The sequence below is a fragment of the Osmia bicornis genome, chromosome 1 (genome assembly GCF_907164935.1).
Source record: "Osmia bicornis bicornis chromosome 1, iOsmBic2.1, whole genome shotgun sequence".
Taxonomy (NCBI): Eukaryota; Metazoa; Arthropoda; class Insecta; order Hymenoptera; family Megachilidae; genus Osmia; species Osmia bicornis.
In genome coordinates this window covers 13,079,465-13,095,206 of record NC_060216.1, presented here as the reverse complement: position 1 = coordinate 13,095,206, position 15,742 = coordinate 13,079,465, and the positions used below count along the sequence as shown (strand labels likewise).

Below are 15,742 nucleotides of genomic sequence, written 5' to 3'. Positions count from 1 at the left end.
TTTCAAGGTTCTCTCATGGTTCACGGATTCCCTGGTGACTCTTTTCATCCTGCGACATCCACGCGGTAAAGAGAGGCAGTTGAAAGCCTCGCGTTCGTCGGAGCCAGTATCATTGACCGTAACCACTTTATTACATTTCGAATTTTTTACAAACATTAATTCAACCATTTTCCGAATGGCCCCACCAAAATTAAGAACTCAGGTTCGGTATATAATCTAAATTGACTACAAGAAACCGATTAGAATTGGTTTCAAAGCTGGATGTCTTACTGTTTTCGAGATATCGTGGCAAGGTTCTATATATGCGCAGTATCGAATAGCGCATACGTAGTCCCAAAATTGTACAAAAATTTCTTTCCACGATATCTCAAAAACGGTAAGCTCTGAAACCAACTTTAATCGATTTCTGGTAGTCAATTTAGGTTATATACCGAACCTGAGTTCTCAATTTTAGTGGGACCATTCGGAAACTTATCCCTTTTTTTCCATTTAACGGTATCACGAGTGGCCACTGTAATGAAATGGTTAAAAACGTTTACTCTGCCCTCGGGCACTCGTGTAACTAATGATATAAAACGTGAAAAAAAAAATAAGTGGAAAATATGGAGCGAAATTATTTTATACAAGCTTTTCAAAAAATCAATTTCGGTAGCTCGCATATTACACACGTTTTCCCGACCACGATTTCTTTTAGCAATATTTTACTCGACGAAAAGAACTATTCGGTGAAAACGTCGTTCTGGATTTTCAAATTATATTGTCATCGCGTTTTCACTCGTACCACAAGTTTCGGGGAATCCTGTGTATCGGGGAGTAATTAAGTGTCAAAGTTCTTGTGTAGTTTCATCGAGCCGAGCCGCGGCGAGCGATTCTGATTCAAAGTTTCGCGTTTCGGCCGACAATTCGAGGTCGGAATACCAAACGAATTTCCCCGGGGTTTTCCGTGGAAATGGCTCCTCTGAAAATAGTCCGGGCAAACTGTGAACCGCGGCCGAGATTCGAACTGATGTTTGCCCTTCGTACCAGAAGAGTGGAAGTAAATGCGCTTTTAGGTTCGTCCAGCGTTCATCATCGAGCATCGTCTTCCTCGCAACAGGTTTACGATGATAGCCGTGCACCTCTTATCGGGAATTTTGTGTTTGCGATGTTGCTCGAAGCTCTTTTGTCGTCCACGTCTTTTCAGCCGAGAGAAAGAATGAAAGTCAAATAATAGCTGGAACACAGAGTATCTTTGAAGTCGGCGAAAATGTTATCGCAACGACTTAAGCGAAGTCGTTCGAAGGATGATGTTCCATGAAAGAAGTGTATGCAAAGTTTAGTCGTAATGGCTGATTTCTTTTTGAAAGAACAAGCTGAAATCGTGGAATAATCTTTCTTTCTTAGGAGGCTTTGTTTTTGCTGAAAATTAAATATGGATGTACCTGGTGCATTGTTTGCTTTGGCCTACTTTAGCGTTCTATAGATTTCTGTCTGTATGGTCTGTCTCTTGTTGTTAGCAAGATAAGAGGATTTTATTTCTCTTGACTTATTCATGGGATCATGGTGAAGACATCGTTCATAAGATATCGAAAGTATCGAAGTGAAGGTCTGAGAACAAAATATTAATACTATTCAAATTTTCTTTTTTATTTTCTTTTATCAGTTATTGAAGTATCGGTGAACATTAACGAGTTTAACATTGATTTCGATCAAATTCGATTTTAAATAAGGACCTCTAGAAAAAAGCTGTCGAAGCAATCGGTTTCGATAGCATTGTTCCGGTCAACCGAGTGATTTCAACTATTCGGATCAGTTATCCGGATCTCTGGAAGATTCGATAGCAAGTATCCGAATCCAGGTTACTAGGTACAACGAATAGTATTTCCTCGAATGCTGGTATCTCCGCATAGCGATCTGCATAGCGATTTCGTTGAATCGAGCGGAGGCAAGATGTCCGACCGGAACTGTCCCTTCTCCGAAGGGTCTATCTTCGAGAAAGCTTGGATTTCGTCCGCTCGTAGAAACGTAACGCGAATACTCCAATCCTCTTCGAGGCGACAGCACTCTCGCGAGAAAGGGTTTAACGACAGAGAGGAAAAAAAGACACGACTCGACAGGGTGTAGACACAACCGGAAGCTCCTGGATCCCCTAACTCTCTATCTTTCTCTCTCGCTCTTTCTAACGCAGCACAAGATAAATAAAACGAATATTTCTAAGGACGCAGACTTTCACGTGATTCACTTCACCTTTTCGTTTCGTCTTCGTTTTTTTCATGCATGCTAACTGACGAACCGGTTAACCGTAACGAAAATGAATTTCAAAGCCAGGGATACATATTTCTTTCGTTCGTGTTGAGTAAACCGGAAGAGCACGGTGGACGTTAAAGGTTACAACGCCAACTTAATCCGTCGACCAAGCCGGTAAGGCGAGAAAAGAACAAGAAAGAAAAGGAAGAAGGAACGAAAAAAAAAGAAAAAAAAAAAGAAAAATTGAAACGAGATGAACAAAAGTTCCTTCATCGTTGTTAATTACTTTCTTTTCTCTGTTCATCATTACAGTAATTGTACATCATCACGATCATCAGCATTTGTAAAATGTTCGATGTAGATCTCGACAGTTGAACGAGTTGATCTTTGATTTTAGAATTTAGACAATTTTGTTGTTCGACGTTGATTTATTTCTACTTTTCACTTCCCTTTGTTTCGTTCTCACGCGTGTTCATATAGTTAGAGTATCTCATTTAACATTTTTAATTGTATTCATTTTTTTCTTTTTCACTCTGTTTGTAGCGGTTTCGTGTACCGAGAAATTTAATTATTGTGCTCGTGTAATGCAACGAAATGTCTGTGACGGATGTAAAGCATGCGTTCGCGTAGTTAACGTTTCTGGTTCGTACGTTTCTTTTATTTTTCGTTTTGTTCTCTTCTTTTTTTTTTTTTTTTTCATTTTTCGTTCACTTTTCCTTGTTTTGGACTTACAATTGTTTCTCTTCTCTATTATTATACGAATACGAGCAACTTGGAATGACGATGGAAGAATGTTGGAAGTAACGTTTACATTATTCTATACTTGTGTGCCTCGAGTTTTTTCTTGCGTGTTTTCTCTTCGTATATTCAGTGACAAGTAACGTGTCTTTTTTGAGAACATAGGTACCGTTTGCGTTGTTCGTACGTTGTTATTTGAGCCGTTATTACATTTATATATCTATATTATATATTTGAATCTCTTTTTTACTTGGAATGATGCCTGCCGTGTTTTTATATTTTAACGAATAACGATTTTTTGCATGAGACACATTAACTCCCTTTCAGCATACTTTTTATCACACGATATCTTTTGATGATTGATTTTCATTTCTTTCCAACAGCATTGTTTCTTTCATTCATACCCCTTTTTCGTTTTCTTTAAATTAACCCGCGTTATATTATTTATACAATTCAGTTACATTATTATGCAAGCACGTTTTCTCTTCATTTCTTTATGTTACAAAATGCACGTTTTTCTTTTTTGTTTTCAGACCGATTACGTTCAGACTGGTTCTTTCGTTCGTTTAAACGCTGCTCGAAGTTTTTCCTGGTAATTAGTTCCTTTGATTGAGACAAACGAATGAGTAAACATTTCTCTACTCCCCCCCCTCTATTTTAAATGCGACATCGTCAATTCAAGTAGTTTAACCACACAGACAGCATCGGTTTGTTGAGACACACGTTGTTATTTACACTCTTAGCGATGCGTAAGTATATACAGTACATCGAACCCGTTTAAAATGCATGGATTTCACGACACGAATACGCGAGTACAACAGCAACAACACGCGATCACGAAGACAGTAGTAAACGTAGAGGTACAGAAGACCGATTCTCGTCGACGAACAGAGGTAGTTCCTTCCTCACCGTTCATACGGGAACAATGGTTAATTAGCCTGACAGAGAATAAGTTTTCATTGTTCCTCTGTTACCAGTTAACGTCAAATGAATCATTTTTTAATCCTAAAAAAAAATGGGAATAATTATTATTCGCCAAGGGGTAGATCTATTACACGTCGGTTTTGATAGACAGCTCTTCGTTTCAAATTTAATTTCCAGTTTCATGCGCTCGTTAATTCATATTGAAAATTCAATAATTTAATGGTTACATAAATTCGTGTAATTTATGATATTTGTAATTTTATACTTCCCTATTATGTTACTTTGAAATTTATAACGATAACAGATTCTGTCTCGATTCTCTTCACCAAAAATCGTGTTTCGTATTTTCTCCCCGTGTCGTACGAAATCGATCGGACACCGGGGAAACGAAGTATTGTCGTCGATCGGGATCATCGATAAGATGTCGGATTCGGGTACCATTGTACGTACCCGGGGCGCAGCATCGACGACGAGGATCGGTTCTTAGATCTGTCCACGATGGAATGCCGGTTTCGAAACGAGCCGGCGAGTTGGGAGATTTTAAGCCAATTGGATCGTATTTTTAGTGCCACCACGATGGACGGTGGAACCTATCGACCAGAACGCGGTTGTAGGTCACGGAGTCTCCATTGCCTGTCAGGCTGAAGGATTCCCTATTCCGACTGTGACTTGGAAGCAATCGATTGGTAAGTCACGATTCCTTGAAGCCAGATACTAGGACGATCGAGTTCTCTCTTTCTTGGTCACGTTTTGAAAAACGTCCTCCATCTGGTCGGGTAAACGCGACGTGTTACGTACAGAGCATCGACTTCGAAGGATGATACAATCAGTCTCCTGATGGTTCTATCCTTCTCCTTTTCATCGTTTCTAGCCTTTCTTCTGAATACCATTGATTTTCATTCGCGTCGCGTCTCGAGAGTCATTTTTAGTTGAACTCTTTCCGAGTCAAAAAGGAGAAAGATTATCGTCGTGTATTCTTGATTTTAATTATTTCTATTTGTGTCGTTTTATTGGAAACAACTGCTCGTCTTTAGAAAGTTATTAACAGTCTCTTCCTCTCGAGCAGTCCAATAACTTTGAACTTTTGATATGACCCGTGTTCCAGGAATCGTCGTTTTTCATTAAGTTACTCTTGTCGGGTGTATTTAACCTCAGAGTGACAAGGGTTGACGAACGGATCCATCAGAAAGCTGACCGAGCGTTTTCAGCGGTTTCATTCAATCTGAAATAAGCCCCGAGCTCAATGAAGCTTCGGTGTAATTAGTTTCGTTGATTCGTTCCTCTCGAGCATTATATTTCTCCTATTTTTTTCCTCGCTCGTAATCAATATCTGTACAGTTGAAACCATTCGTTTTGTAACAATGTCAAATTCGATATCTAAATGCAACTCACCAAGTAAATACCTTTCGACCACGAAATGCCGCGTTTTTCACGCAACATCGAACTTCCTTTGGACATTTACACGTTTCCCGGCTGTTTATTGTATTGGAAAGAATGCCGGGTGACGTTCATCTCTGGCAACGTCGAAGGAAGAGAATGCCATCTCACCCTACGAACATTGACAGACATTCTGATACCAAGGGAAAATTCTTTAATGCCACAAACGTGATACTCGATCTTTGCAGTTTTTACACCTCACTCCGTTCACTTCTTTTCTCGACTACGTTCAAAATGATTCAGTTCGTAATGACGATTGCATGCAGATCGTTTATCATGATTTTAAGCTGGTATAACGTAGACAGGGATTAGCATAGCGAGTCACTTTAGAGGAATAATGGCTGTCCCACGGAACATTCAGGTGATACTCCGGGCGACTACAGGGAGCTGGGTTACAGCGGAACGGAGGGAGCAGGGGTTGCTGGGAACGGGTCTTTGGCGATCCCACGGGTATCCAGAGATCATGCCGGCTTCTATCTCTGCCAAGCTAGCAACGGTATCGGTCCAGGCCTCAGCAAGCTCATTCGGCTAACAGTTCACGGTAAAATATTCACGCAACAGAGAGTTACCGTTGCTCGGATTCGTGTCAGCCAAGCTGGTCGCGAACTTGGAATTCCAGCCAGGGGCTAGCTACTCTGGAATTCTTCGTTTCGTGGTCGGATTTCCGTTAGCAATCTCGATATGCTTCGACGTAGAGGGAAACGCCCGCCGGAGGCAACGTTGTTACAATATATTTTTCTCCCAGAACGAATAGAATCTGTATAAAGGTACTTTATAAACTTGAAGAATCAATCTTACACAAACTCTAATTGCTCCAGGAAATTATAGAGGTCGAGTGTATTTAACCTGTAATTAAATTAAATTGTTTTCGAACCAAACTATCGCTTGCGAGAGAACAGATTCCTCGCGCAAAGCTGTAACGTCAATGTTGATTCATCAAAGTTGAAAAGCTCTGAGGTGAATCGCGAAACGGTGGCACGTTTTGCAAATCGACGGGTGTTTCCTCGAACAAGAGGCAACGATCAGGAAATTAACGCTCGATTGGTGAAACAGCCGGTCCTCAGGTATCGGTGAAGACGCGACAGGAATCGGTGCGACGAGGGGAGAGCGTAACGTTACGCTGCGAAGCCGAAGGAGACGCACCTCTTGATCTCAGCTGGCGTGCGCGTGACAGCAGAGTCGATCCCAACTACGATGTTAGGTTTGTATCGAAATTAATCAAAACCCCTTCCCGTCTGAACACCGAAGCCTAGTAGGGTTACACAACGATCGACGTCGATCGATGATACGACTGACGCTTCGATCTTCTATCCACTAATCGAGATTACAGGTTAATTACAATGCGTGTAACATGACAGACAGCTGATTAATACCGTGTCATCGTTTCAAGATATTTCAGGGGACAATTCACTCGCATTGTATACCTGGTTTATTTTGAACGACATGATTTTTGTATATAATGACTTTTAATAGAGACAATGTACAAACTTCGTTATCACTCTAATGTACTATGTAACTATATGGGAAACCATGCAACAGAACACTATAGAATTTCCTCGAAACATTTTCCCTGACGGCTCGTTCGCGTCCTGTCACCTTCGTTATGTTATCGTTCGCTCGGTCTCTTGTTACCCGGCAGCTAACTTTCGCTCACGCAAAATTACGTTGTACCGAGCTTGTTCGTCGATAATTCCAATCCCCCATCGAGTACCTATTAAATCCTCCGGATTTAATACGGATCTGTCGAACGAGCCGAAGGAAAAAAGTTGAAAGTAGAACGGAATCCAGTAGAAACCATCATCCATCACGTTTTCGTCCCCAGAACGAGCTACCATCCATCAATCTCTCGGTTTTCTTTAATCAGGTACACGATAGATAACCAGAAGGTATCCGGACGCGTGATCTCCGAGCTGCGGATCATCCAGGCGAACCACATAGACCGTGGGGACTACACGTGCGTGGCAACGAACGCGTACGACCGTGCCAAGGCGATCATTAACTTGCTGGTCCAAGAGCCGCCGAATTTTCCCCGGAATTTGCGCGTAGCCGAGCAAGGCAGCCGATCGTTGCTGTTAGCCTGGTCCTCGCCGTCCAGCGAACAGGATCCGGCTCACGCCAACTCGCCCATAACCAACTACATCGTGCAGTACAAGGAGGCGCAGGGTAGGCTACCTCGTTCGCTTTGTTCAACCCCCGTCGGTACACGACCCCCGATTCTCGATATATCTCGGGTGACGCGTTTGATTATCGATCCGTGGAACACGACTGTCCATCAGACGTCACTCTGCTTGTCGCACGGAAGCCTCAGAAAGCTTGACCAGGGCCTCCTTTGTGCGCGCGACTCGTACCGGATCGTTTTTCATCACCGACACACGCTTGAAACTGATGATCAGCATTTGCTAACTTCCCGACTCGAGACAGAGAGGCGTGTCTTGGAAGCGTGTATTTCGATTGATCGCGCTCTAAATATGCGTTAGCTGTACGACAGCCTTCGTTCGACGATGTTGTACCGATCGTGTCCCGGAATTAATTGCGAAAGTTGTAGGTAGAGAACGGTAGGATCATTCTCACTGGTTACGCATGTTCATTGTGCACTCGTTGACGTTCCTAAGCGCGTTCACACCAGTGGCACCGGTTTTAGTGATTAAAATGTTGGGGAAATGAGTGACGGGTGTTTGTTGCTTTCTTAGCGGGTTCGAAGTTGGCTGCCTCCTTTTGCGGGGGTAATTTCTGGTAGTACTACTTAGAATCCGCGATACTCGATCCACCAAACTCCACGACCGACTTGTTCCTTTGCCGTGGATTAACTTCTGTTTTAGTAACTTTGTCCTGGAAGTAGGCCTACTGTAAAGCATCCATTTTGATAATGAAGCTAGCTGTAAGATAGCCTTGGTAATATCGGATAGCCCTGTCAGATGTTCAGTCGGTCGCTTCAATCCCTCAAGGGGGAGAACCACCCTGAAGCTTTGAAAATGATATATAGGTTACTCTAAGAACAATTTTTGAAAGGGAATGAAAAGCAGGAAAATTAAATGAAGCTTTATCGAATTATTAACGCGTTAAAATGCGCTTCGTGGAGATTTTAGTAATTCAAGCCATTAAAATTGCAATCGTTACCAATTTTTAACACCTGCATCAAAGCTGGGAAAGTATATCAGAATTTCCATTAATATTAATAATCGTTGAAATGGCGAACAGAGTGGTCTGTAAATTTAGGATGAAAGTATAAACTAAATAAAAGCAGTATTGAAACCTCCAGGGTGGTTAACTCTCCTGTTATGAATCATAAGCTTTCTCAATTTTCCACGGAAAATTCATCCCGAAATGCGGGAGACATTACGCAAACAATAATATTAGCTATTTCCAGTGAAATGGATACGAGTTTCTCCCGGCATACGTATTTCTTGCAAAAATATTCCGCTATCGCGTTCGCTGCTCGACAAGTTGAGGGTTTAATGGCAGACACTTAGCGATTGCGAGAGGTTGACGCATCGGCGTAAAGTTTATTTTGGTGATGCGATAGGAGGAGCAGTTAGAGAAGCTGCCAGAAGCAGAGACGCTGTTAGGATGTTCTTTTTCGGAGTTACTCTTCGGTAGGTTTCACGCGGCTTTTGACGCTAGTAAGTACGTGCCTCGCGATGAGATGAAAGCTGATACGTTAAAGGAAACAGATATTCTAGCGTTGCCGAGTTATAAGTGGGTTCCCTAACTTTGGCAACGTTAAACCAGCATTCCCTTTCGCGTATCGCAAGCGTATCTCGAATCAGTTCGAGTATTATCGAAGATTTTCGAATGTTAAAGGGTCGGCAATGTCTCGATGTATCAAATAGTATCATCAGGAATAGTGAACTTTCCAAACCCATTTCTCAGATCCCTCGGAGATAACTGAATCTTTATATGGACTAGTGATTTATTGCTTAGAAAAAGAGTGGCCTGAAAGCTTCTTTGGAATTCAAATGGCGACCTCTTCACGCTCGTAAGGGTGTTATTCGTGTCACCAAGATCTATGTCGGAGTTCCTCCACTTCACCGACCTTCTGTGACCCATTCCTCAGGATTTCTCTATGAAACGTCTTAGACACTATTAATACTTTGTGAAAACTCTCTGAACAAACTTTATTGCTTTCTCATACTACTATACCTTCTTCTCAGTTCCTACGTAAAAAAAAAAAAAGAAAAATCGTCAATTGCAAAATTTTATAAAATTTATGAGACGCTTTTCCGATCGATCGATACGAAAAGGTTCTTATAGATTTTTGGATATTTAGGGCAATATCGCGAAGTGGAAAATCCGAGCCACCGTTCCTCAGAACTTGCAAGAAGGTTGCCTCGATTTGCCTCGTCCCACCTTTCACGTACGCCAACCTAGAAAAGTCATCGCTGACGTTTTCGTGACACGTTGAACGTACCACGATTATCCGAAGAGACTTTCCAAAAATACCTATAAACTCCCGATATTGTTCGTTCGATAATCAGCTTCATTTATTTACGCGAAGTTTTTTTTTTTACTCAACCTGTGTCTTAATTGCTTTCCGTCCCGGACGCAATCGTCGTTTCATTACGTGGCCGACGTCGGAAGGAGTTTGATTTGTAATATCTCGACAGTGCCACATTAAGACTCCATTATTGGACTGTCAGGATGGATCTCGAGTTTAATCAATACTCTAGGTCTGACTGGGGAGGCAATCGGGAGGGGAACGAAGTTACTGCTCGGTATGGCAAACAATATATAATCAATCGGGGCAGCGATCGTACGGTAATCATTGTTCTTCAACGTTTTTATCGAATGGCCGTTTGATTGGACGTCGCTTGGGCTTCTTTGAGCTTGAAAACAACAGTTCCAATTTCTCGATCTACAGACTGTTCGCAAACTTTTCAAGCGACTGAATAATAGAAAACATTAAAAATCTTATCGAGTCACATTTTTATACTTCTACGAAGAAAATTAATTTCCCTCGTCCATGGAGAGCCGAGGCAGGTTCCTTTATGCCTTGGTATCCGTAAGCGGAGACGGGGCGAAAGTTTTTTAATTTTCGTGAAAGCCTCCTTTTGGCATCGAGCACGTTCAATCGAACATTGTTGTCCGTGGTCGACTCGGAAAGGTCCGATGGAAAAGCAACCTGATTACGTGAACGATATTCGGGGATATTTAATTATGCCCCCATCGAATGACCTGATTCTTCAAGCGGATCAGATACGGAGCGCGCAGCGAGGGTGTTATATCGAGCGGAGAAGGTTCGGTTCGGGTCGGGTCGGTTTCCATAAAAGCGTCGTATAGCAAGGAAGTCGAAGTTTGTCGCAAAGTTGATGCCCGGGCTTCTTCTTCTTCTCCTCTGTCTCTGCTTTATTTTCTCCGTTGGAAAGTTCGCTTTGAAAAGGGGCGTGCGCAGCCACGACCCCTCTTCACCTCAGCATCCGGTCCCTCGTTAACTTCCGATGTCCTCATTTACGCCTAATCGACTCGAATCGCTTGGCCACCGCTAAATTATCGAAATTAACACACCAAGAAACTTAATTCGCTCGTGTGCTGGTGTGAACGCGCGTGTAACACGTTTTCAGAGCAAGCACCGTGTCGGGAATTCGGTTTTCTTTTTCAAATTTTATTTAATGTTCGCAAAGGGTTAGACAGAAGTTGCTGAAAAATTAATTCAAGAAGAGTGCATTTGATTAAACTTCGAGAGTGTATTTGATTAAACTTTCGTTTTCAAACGAAGACCAGTCGCCTGGAGCTACTGTAACTTTTCGCTAAAGTTAACTCACCCTTTGAACTTTGACGTTCCTTCGAGTGATCGCGTTCCCATCTGGGCCAGAGATTTAGCCAATCGCGTTTTTTTTTTGCCCGCCGCGAACCGCTCGTTCGTACGTTCGATTTTTCGATTACTTCGAGCCAGATTACCGCCACTCTGTTCATTCGTGATAGTCGAAAGCTAATCCTTGTGATCGAAATAAGCTGGTTTCGATGGCTCGTTCAAACATCGCCATCTGTGGATGAGAACGAAATTGTTTTCCATTAAAAAGACATTTTCTGACACCAGAAATTTTTAATATAAAAAATCGTTATCATAATGCGTATTCTGGCACGAAATAACGAGCAGATTTCACCGAACAATCTCCATCGCGTTCCAGAACGATATCGATTATACGATTACTCTTGTCAGCCGTCAAGGAAAGGGGTTGGTTCGCGAACTCATTTCGGCTAATAAAACGAAACCGTGTCTACGTACGATCGCGTGTAAAAGTGGCGGTAACTGATATCGAATCGAAGCGAAAAATCACGCGACACCTTGTCACTCGTGAAAAGCCGTGGAGTCGTAAATACGTCGACTATACCATCGACCAAGGATGCACAAAATCCATCTAAGCGTTGTCGTTGCCTTTTGCTGGAAAGACGTGTGGCATGAGCACAACACGCAGAAGATGGTGGCAGGGGACAGCACGGTTGCCCTGGTGTCGCCTCTAAAACCGGCGACCTCCTACCACTTTCGGGTGCTTGCCGCAAATCGCCTTGGAACATCAGCGCCAAGCGACATCCTTCATGTCAGTATCAAACATTTCAGCATGCCTCAATCAAAATGATCATTAATGTCATGTATTCATCAGTTGATCGATTCAAATAAAATCTGATATTCTAACATTTTATTCTTCTGTTGCTCTCGGTCCTGCTTTCGAACAACAACAGGCTCAAACCGACGGTGAAATTCCCAGTGGACCACCGAGACATGTTATCGCCGAAGCCCTAGGACCACAGCAAGTGAAGGTCACCTGGCAACCACCAGATCGATCCCTATGGAATGGCGAACTCCTCGGATACACCATCAGCTACGCCAATCTCGGGTATCGTTATCCGCTTACGGCTGTTTAGAATAGTTTCCAGTACACTTCGGGATCGTAGAATTGAACGTTGAAGCTCGTCAAGGCTCTCGGATCTTCGCCGATTATCGCTGCGATTCTCGACAATGAGCCTCGCCGATCGGCCATCGAACGCTTCCGTTCCTTGGATAATCGTTTTCTTCCCGACCAGATGTTTATCGTATCGAATTTTCAACTGCGACGATAATTTTTGAACTTCAAGATAGGATAAAAATTACCCTATAAATTTTCGTTCGTCGATTAAAGTCCAGCTCGTAATTACCCGAAAAGTAATCATTTTTCGAGTTATTTAAATTAGATTAATCGCCAAGTTTTCGTGCAACGCGAGACGAACGAATACTTGGAGGTCTGGTTGGAATTCTCTGGATTCTTGTCTTTAATTCACGGAAGAATCTCGTCGGGTTCGTTACCGAGGACGCATGAAATGCACCGGTTCAGTCACCGTGAGCTTCCGGGAAGAATATTTCCTTTTTTCGTCAATGGGAACCGGGAAGTTTCATATCGACACGATAGCGGTATCGAGAGAAGTTCAAGGAATCAGAAGACCATTTTTCGCTCCAGTTTCCACGGGAAGGCTTTAACTATCGTCGGGTTCCGCGCGTTCCTTCTCGCGCTTTATCTTTCCGCCTCGAGAAACATCGAACGTGGCTTTATTTCAGAGGGAATGATCAATCGGTGAACATCACCAGAGTGGGAATCACCGGGAACGGGGATGGTTCGTACGATTATAGGCTAACCAGCCTCCGGAAGTACACCCAGTACAGCATCGTAGTGAAGGCGTTCAATAATAAAGGAGACGGACCAGGATCTGACCCGGTGATGGTGCAGACGCTCGAAGATGGTGAGTAACGTTTTATAACATTTATTTTTCTTTCTATTTATCAATCTTTAAGCTTCGAATTGATGTACCATGAGTGCTATTTTATGATACTTTCCTGTCATGAAATCGTATCAGGCTTTATACGGTTCAAGACCGTAATTAAAACCCATAGATAGTAGAGGATATCGTGTATCTGGGAATACAAGCTGGTAATTTAATAATTCTAGGTAAGAAAATAAGTGGAAAAACGTGGAATAACATTTGCTCGTGGTGTTTCCTTTTCAAGGGAATCGATGTTGAAACATTGGTGCGGTGGGCGTATGTACGTTTAATTAGAGTTCTATTTAACGAATCGCGTTACAAGGTATTCGAATTTCATATTTATTATTTTCGATAGCTACAAGTACGCGATTCATTGTACAACAATTCTGCTTGAAAAATTATTGAAAACAGTATTTATAACAAATAAAATTCATTAATTACTAAGCGCGCGTATCAAACAAATTTTCAGAATATGTTTCATCAAGATTTCATATTTTTTCATCATTCCCTGTTGGAGAATCATTTCTTTTAAACTTGTACTATCAGTTACATGATATTCTGTGCACGACAATCAAATTCACTTTACGTAATTTCAAACACTGCTAATTTATTTGAGAAGGTTGCATAACTTATTAAATGTATAACTTTCATACAGGTATCAGTATGAAAGATAGAATGTTACGAAGACTTCTTAAAGGAACATTTAGAGTTACTTTACTACAGCATAATGTCTTCATTCTCTTCTGTTCCGTGCACCACTCTAATAAATTAAAATGTATCTGTCATTTTGAGCCCCGCGAAAGCTTCTTACGCAGCACGAAGGGTGGAGCGTAATAGAGGTCAGAGTCGAAAATTCAGGATCCTTTTTTAAATGGACCGTCATACATTTTCTACTTCAACAAGCTGTAATAAAAGATAATTGGAGGCCGGCAGTTTCTGGATTAATATATAGCGCGGCGTTACACGTCCTCCGGCGCTGATGAGACCAGCTACAATGCCGCGAAACGGTGAAATTAATTTCCGTGGCGGCAGTTTACACCGGGAAAACCGTAATAACACGGAAGGATGCGGAAAAATTTGCATATACCGTACGACTCGTAAGGCGAGGCTCATTAACTTACGATTCTCTCTCTCTTTCTCGTTTTTTTTTTTTTTTCACTCGAATGACCTGTTGTTCTAACTTGTTGAGTTCGCCCCGACGAACCATCTCTCCTCTGCCAGAATAAAAACGCGAAATCCCATTTAAAACGATTAAGTTCATCGCGCTCGACTCGATGCTTCGTGAAAGATACTTTCTCGCGCGATGTTTTCCTTGGTATTTCAAGAAAGATTTCTACGGATTACTTCGCGCTTCTTCCTCAAAGTGACAGAAGCAATTTCTAATATTAATTTAGTATTTTTCAAACGTTGACAATTTTAAAGTTCGATGTACCTCGCGACGTCTGACCCAAATATTGTAATACGTGGAATATTTTCATTCCGTAATTCGTAAACGCCGAAAATCAGGATTATTTCCGCAAGAAGGTGGTTCCTAACAAACTGGCGATACAATTTTGACGCAGTTCCAAGCGCTCCGCCGCAGAACGTAGCCTGTGCCGCGTTAACCGGCCAGAACATCCAGGTGACCTGGAAACCACCGCCTTCCGACAAAGTTCACGGGGTCGTGCAGGGCTACAAGTTGCTGTACGAGGCAGCCAGCGCCGTTCTGGAACAGCACGAGGGCAGGGAGACGAAAATCAGCCATGCACTAAGCACCGTGCTGCATGGCCTCAGCCCGTACACCAATTACACGGTACAGGTGCTCGCGTACACCAGAGCTGGCGAGGGTGTCACCAGCAGCCCGGTATCCTGCACCACCGAAGAAACTGGTAAACGGACGATGTTGTTGTAGTTTCCGTCTGCGACAGACATAGAAGCGTATGCACACGCAAACAGAGAAGTAAATTTGCTGGCTTTCACGGGGATACGGTCCGATGGGACCGCTGGTCACTCCATATAGTCCGGTGCTTTAATGCTAGCTGTGCTGTTGATGTTTCGATAGGTCAATATGCTCCCGAGATTCTCTTGTAGCATGTAGTTTTGGCGCATGGATAGGGGCGCTGGGAATCACAGACGTAAATTTTCACCAAGTTTGGCTGTGTACCTTAGTGAAATATTAATAGGCGGTAAGGCCAGGTACGTTATAAGGGGAATAGTAAAATTATTTGCATGGAACAACTTCGAAGGATTTAGAGAACGAGCTGTTCTTCTGTAAAGTGCACGTGAAACTTATCATTTAAGAAGACTCTTCCATAAAATCGCTTTTATTTTTTTGTTTAACCAATCAGCTGTGGCGACCTATTTTCAAAGCGTGCACCTATGCGTGTCGTGGGAATCAAGCGATGACGGATATAGTCGCCAAACACATCTGACTGGTTAAAAAGAAAATTATACGCCATTTAAGAGTACATATCAAAGAGCTTTATTTAATACATTTTATCAATTGCTAGTATCGTGTTCGACTAAATAACAATCGAAAGTAATCCGTAGGTCTTTACACAGTTTCAATATACTGCAGGAATCGAAGAGCTGCTATTAACACCGTATTTGCATTCTCTTCGTCAAAGAGCTTTCGTTGGCTCGTATGCAGAAGCGGGCCACGGAACCGTTTTATACTAAAACTAGAGAAGGCCACTTCCAGCCTGAA

The 15,742-nt window shown here is 42.4% G+C and overlaps 1 protein-coding gene across 1 annotated transcript in view; it reads left to right on the top strand.

Annotated features, from left to right (window-relative positions):
* Positions 1–15,742, top strand: part of LOC114872797 (Down syndrome cell adhesion molecule-like protein Dscam2) — a 111,833-nt gene that overhangs the window by 87,559 nt on the left and 8,532 nt on the right. The window contains exons 13-20 of the mRNA XM_046285607.1: positions 4,455–4,574; positions 5,687–5,866; positions 6,379–6,526; positions 7,190–7,488; positions 11,713–11,861; positions 12,004–12,158; positions 12,854–13,035; positions 14,619–14,924. Of these exons, the coding sequence (XP_046141563.1) occupies positions 4,455–4,574; positions 5,687–5,866; positions 6,379–6,526; positions 7,190–7,488; positions 11,713–11,861; positions 12,004–12,158; positions 12,854–13,035; positions 14,619–14,924 (1,539 nt within the window). The remainder of the gene's footprint in view (positions 1–4,454; positions 4,575–5,686; positions 5,867–6,378; positions 6,527–7,189; positions 7,489–11,712; positions 11,862–12,003; positions 12,159–12,853; positions 13,036–14,618; positions 14,925–15,742) is intronic.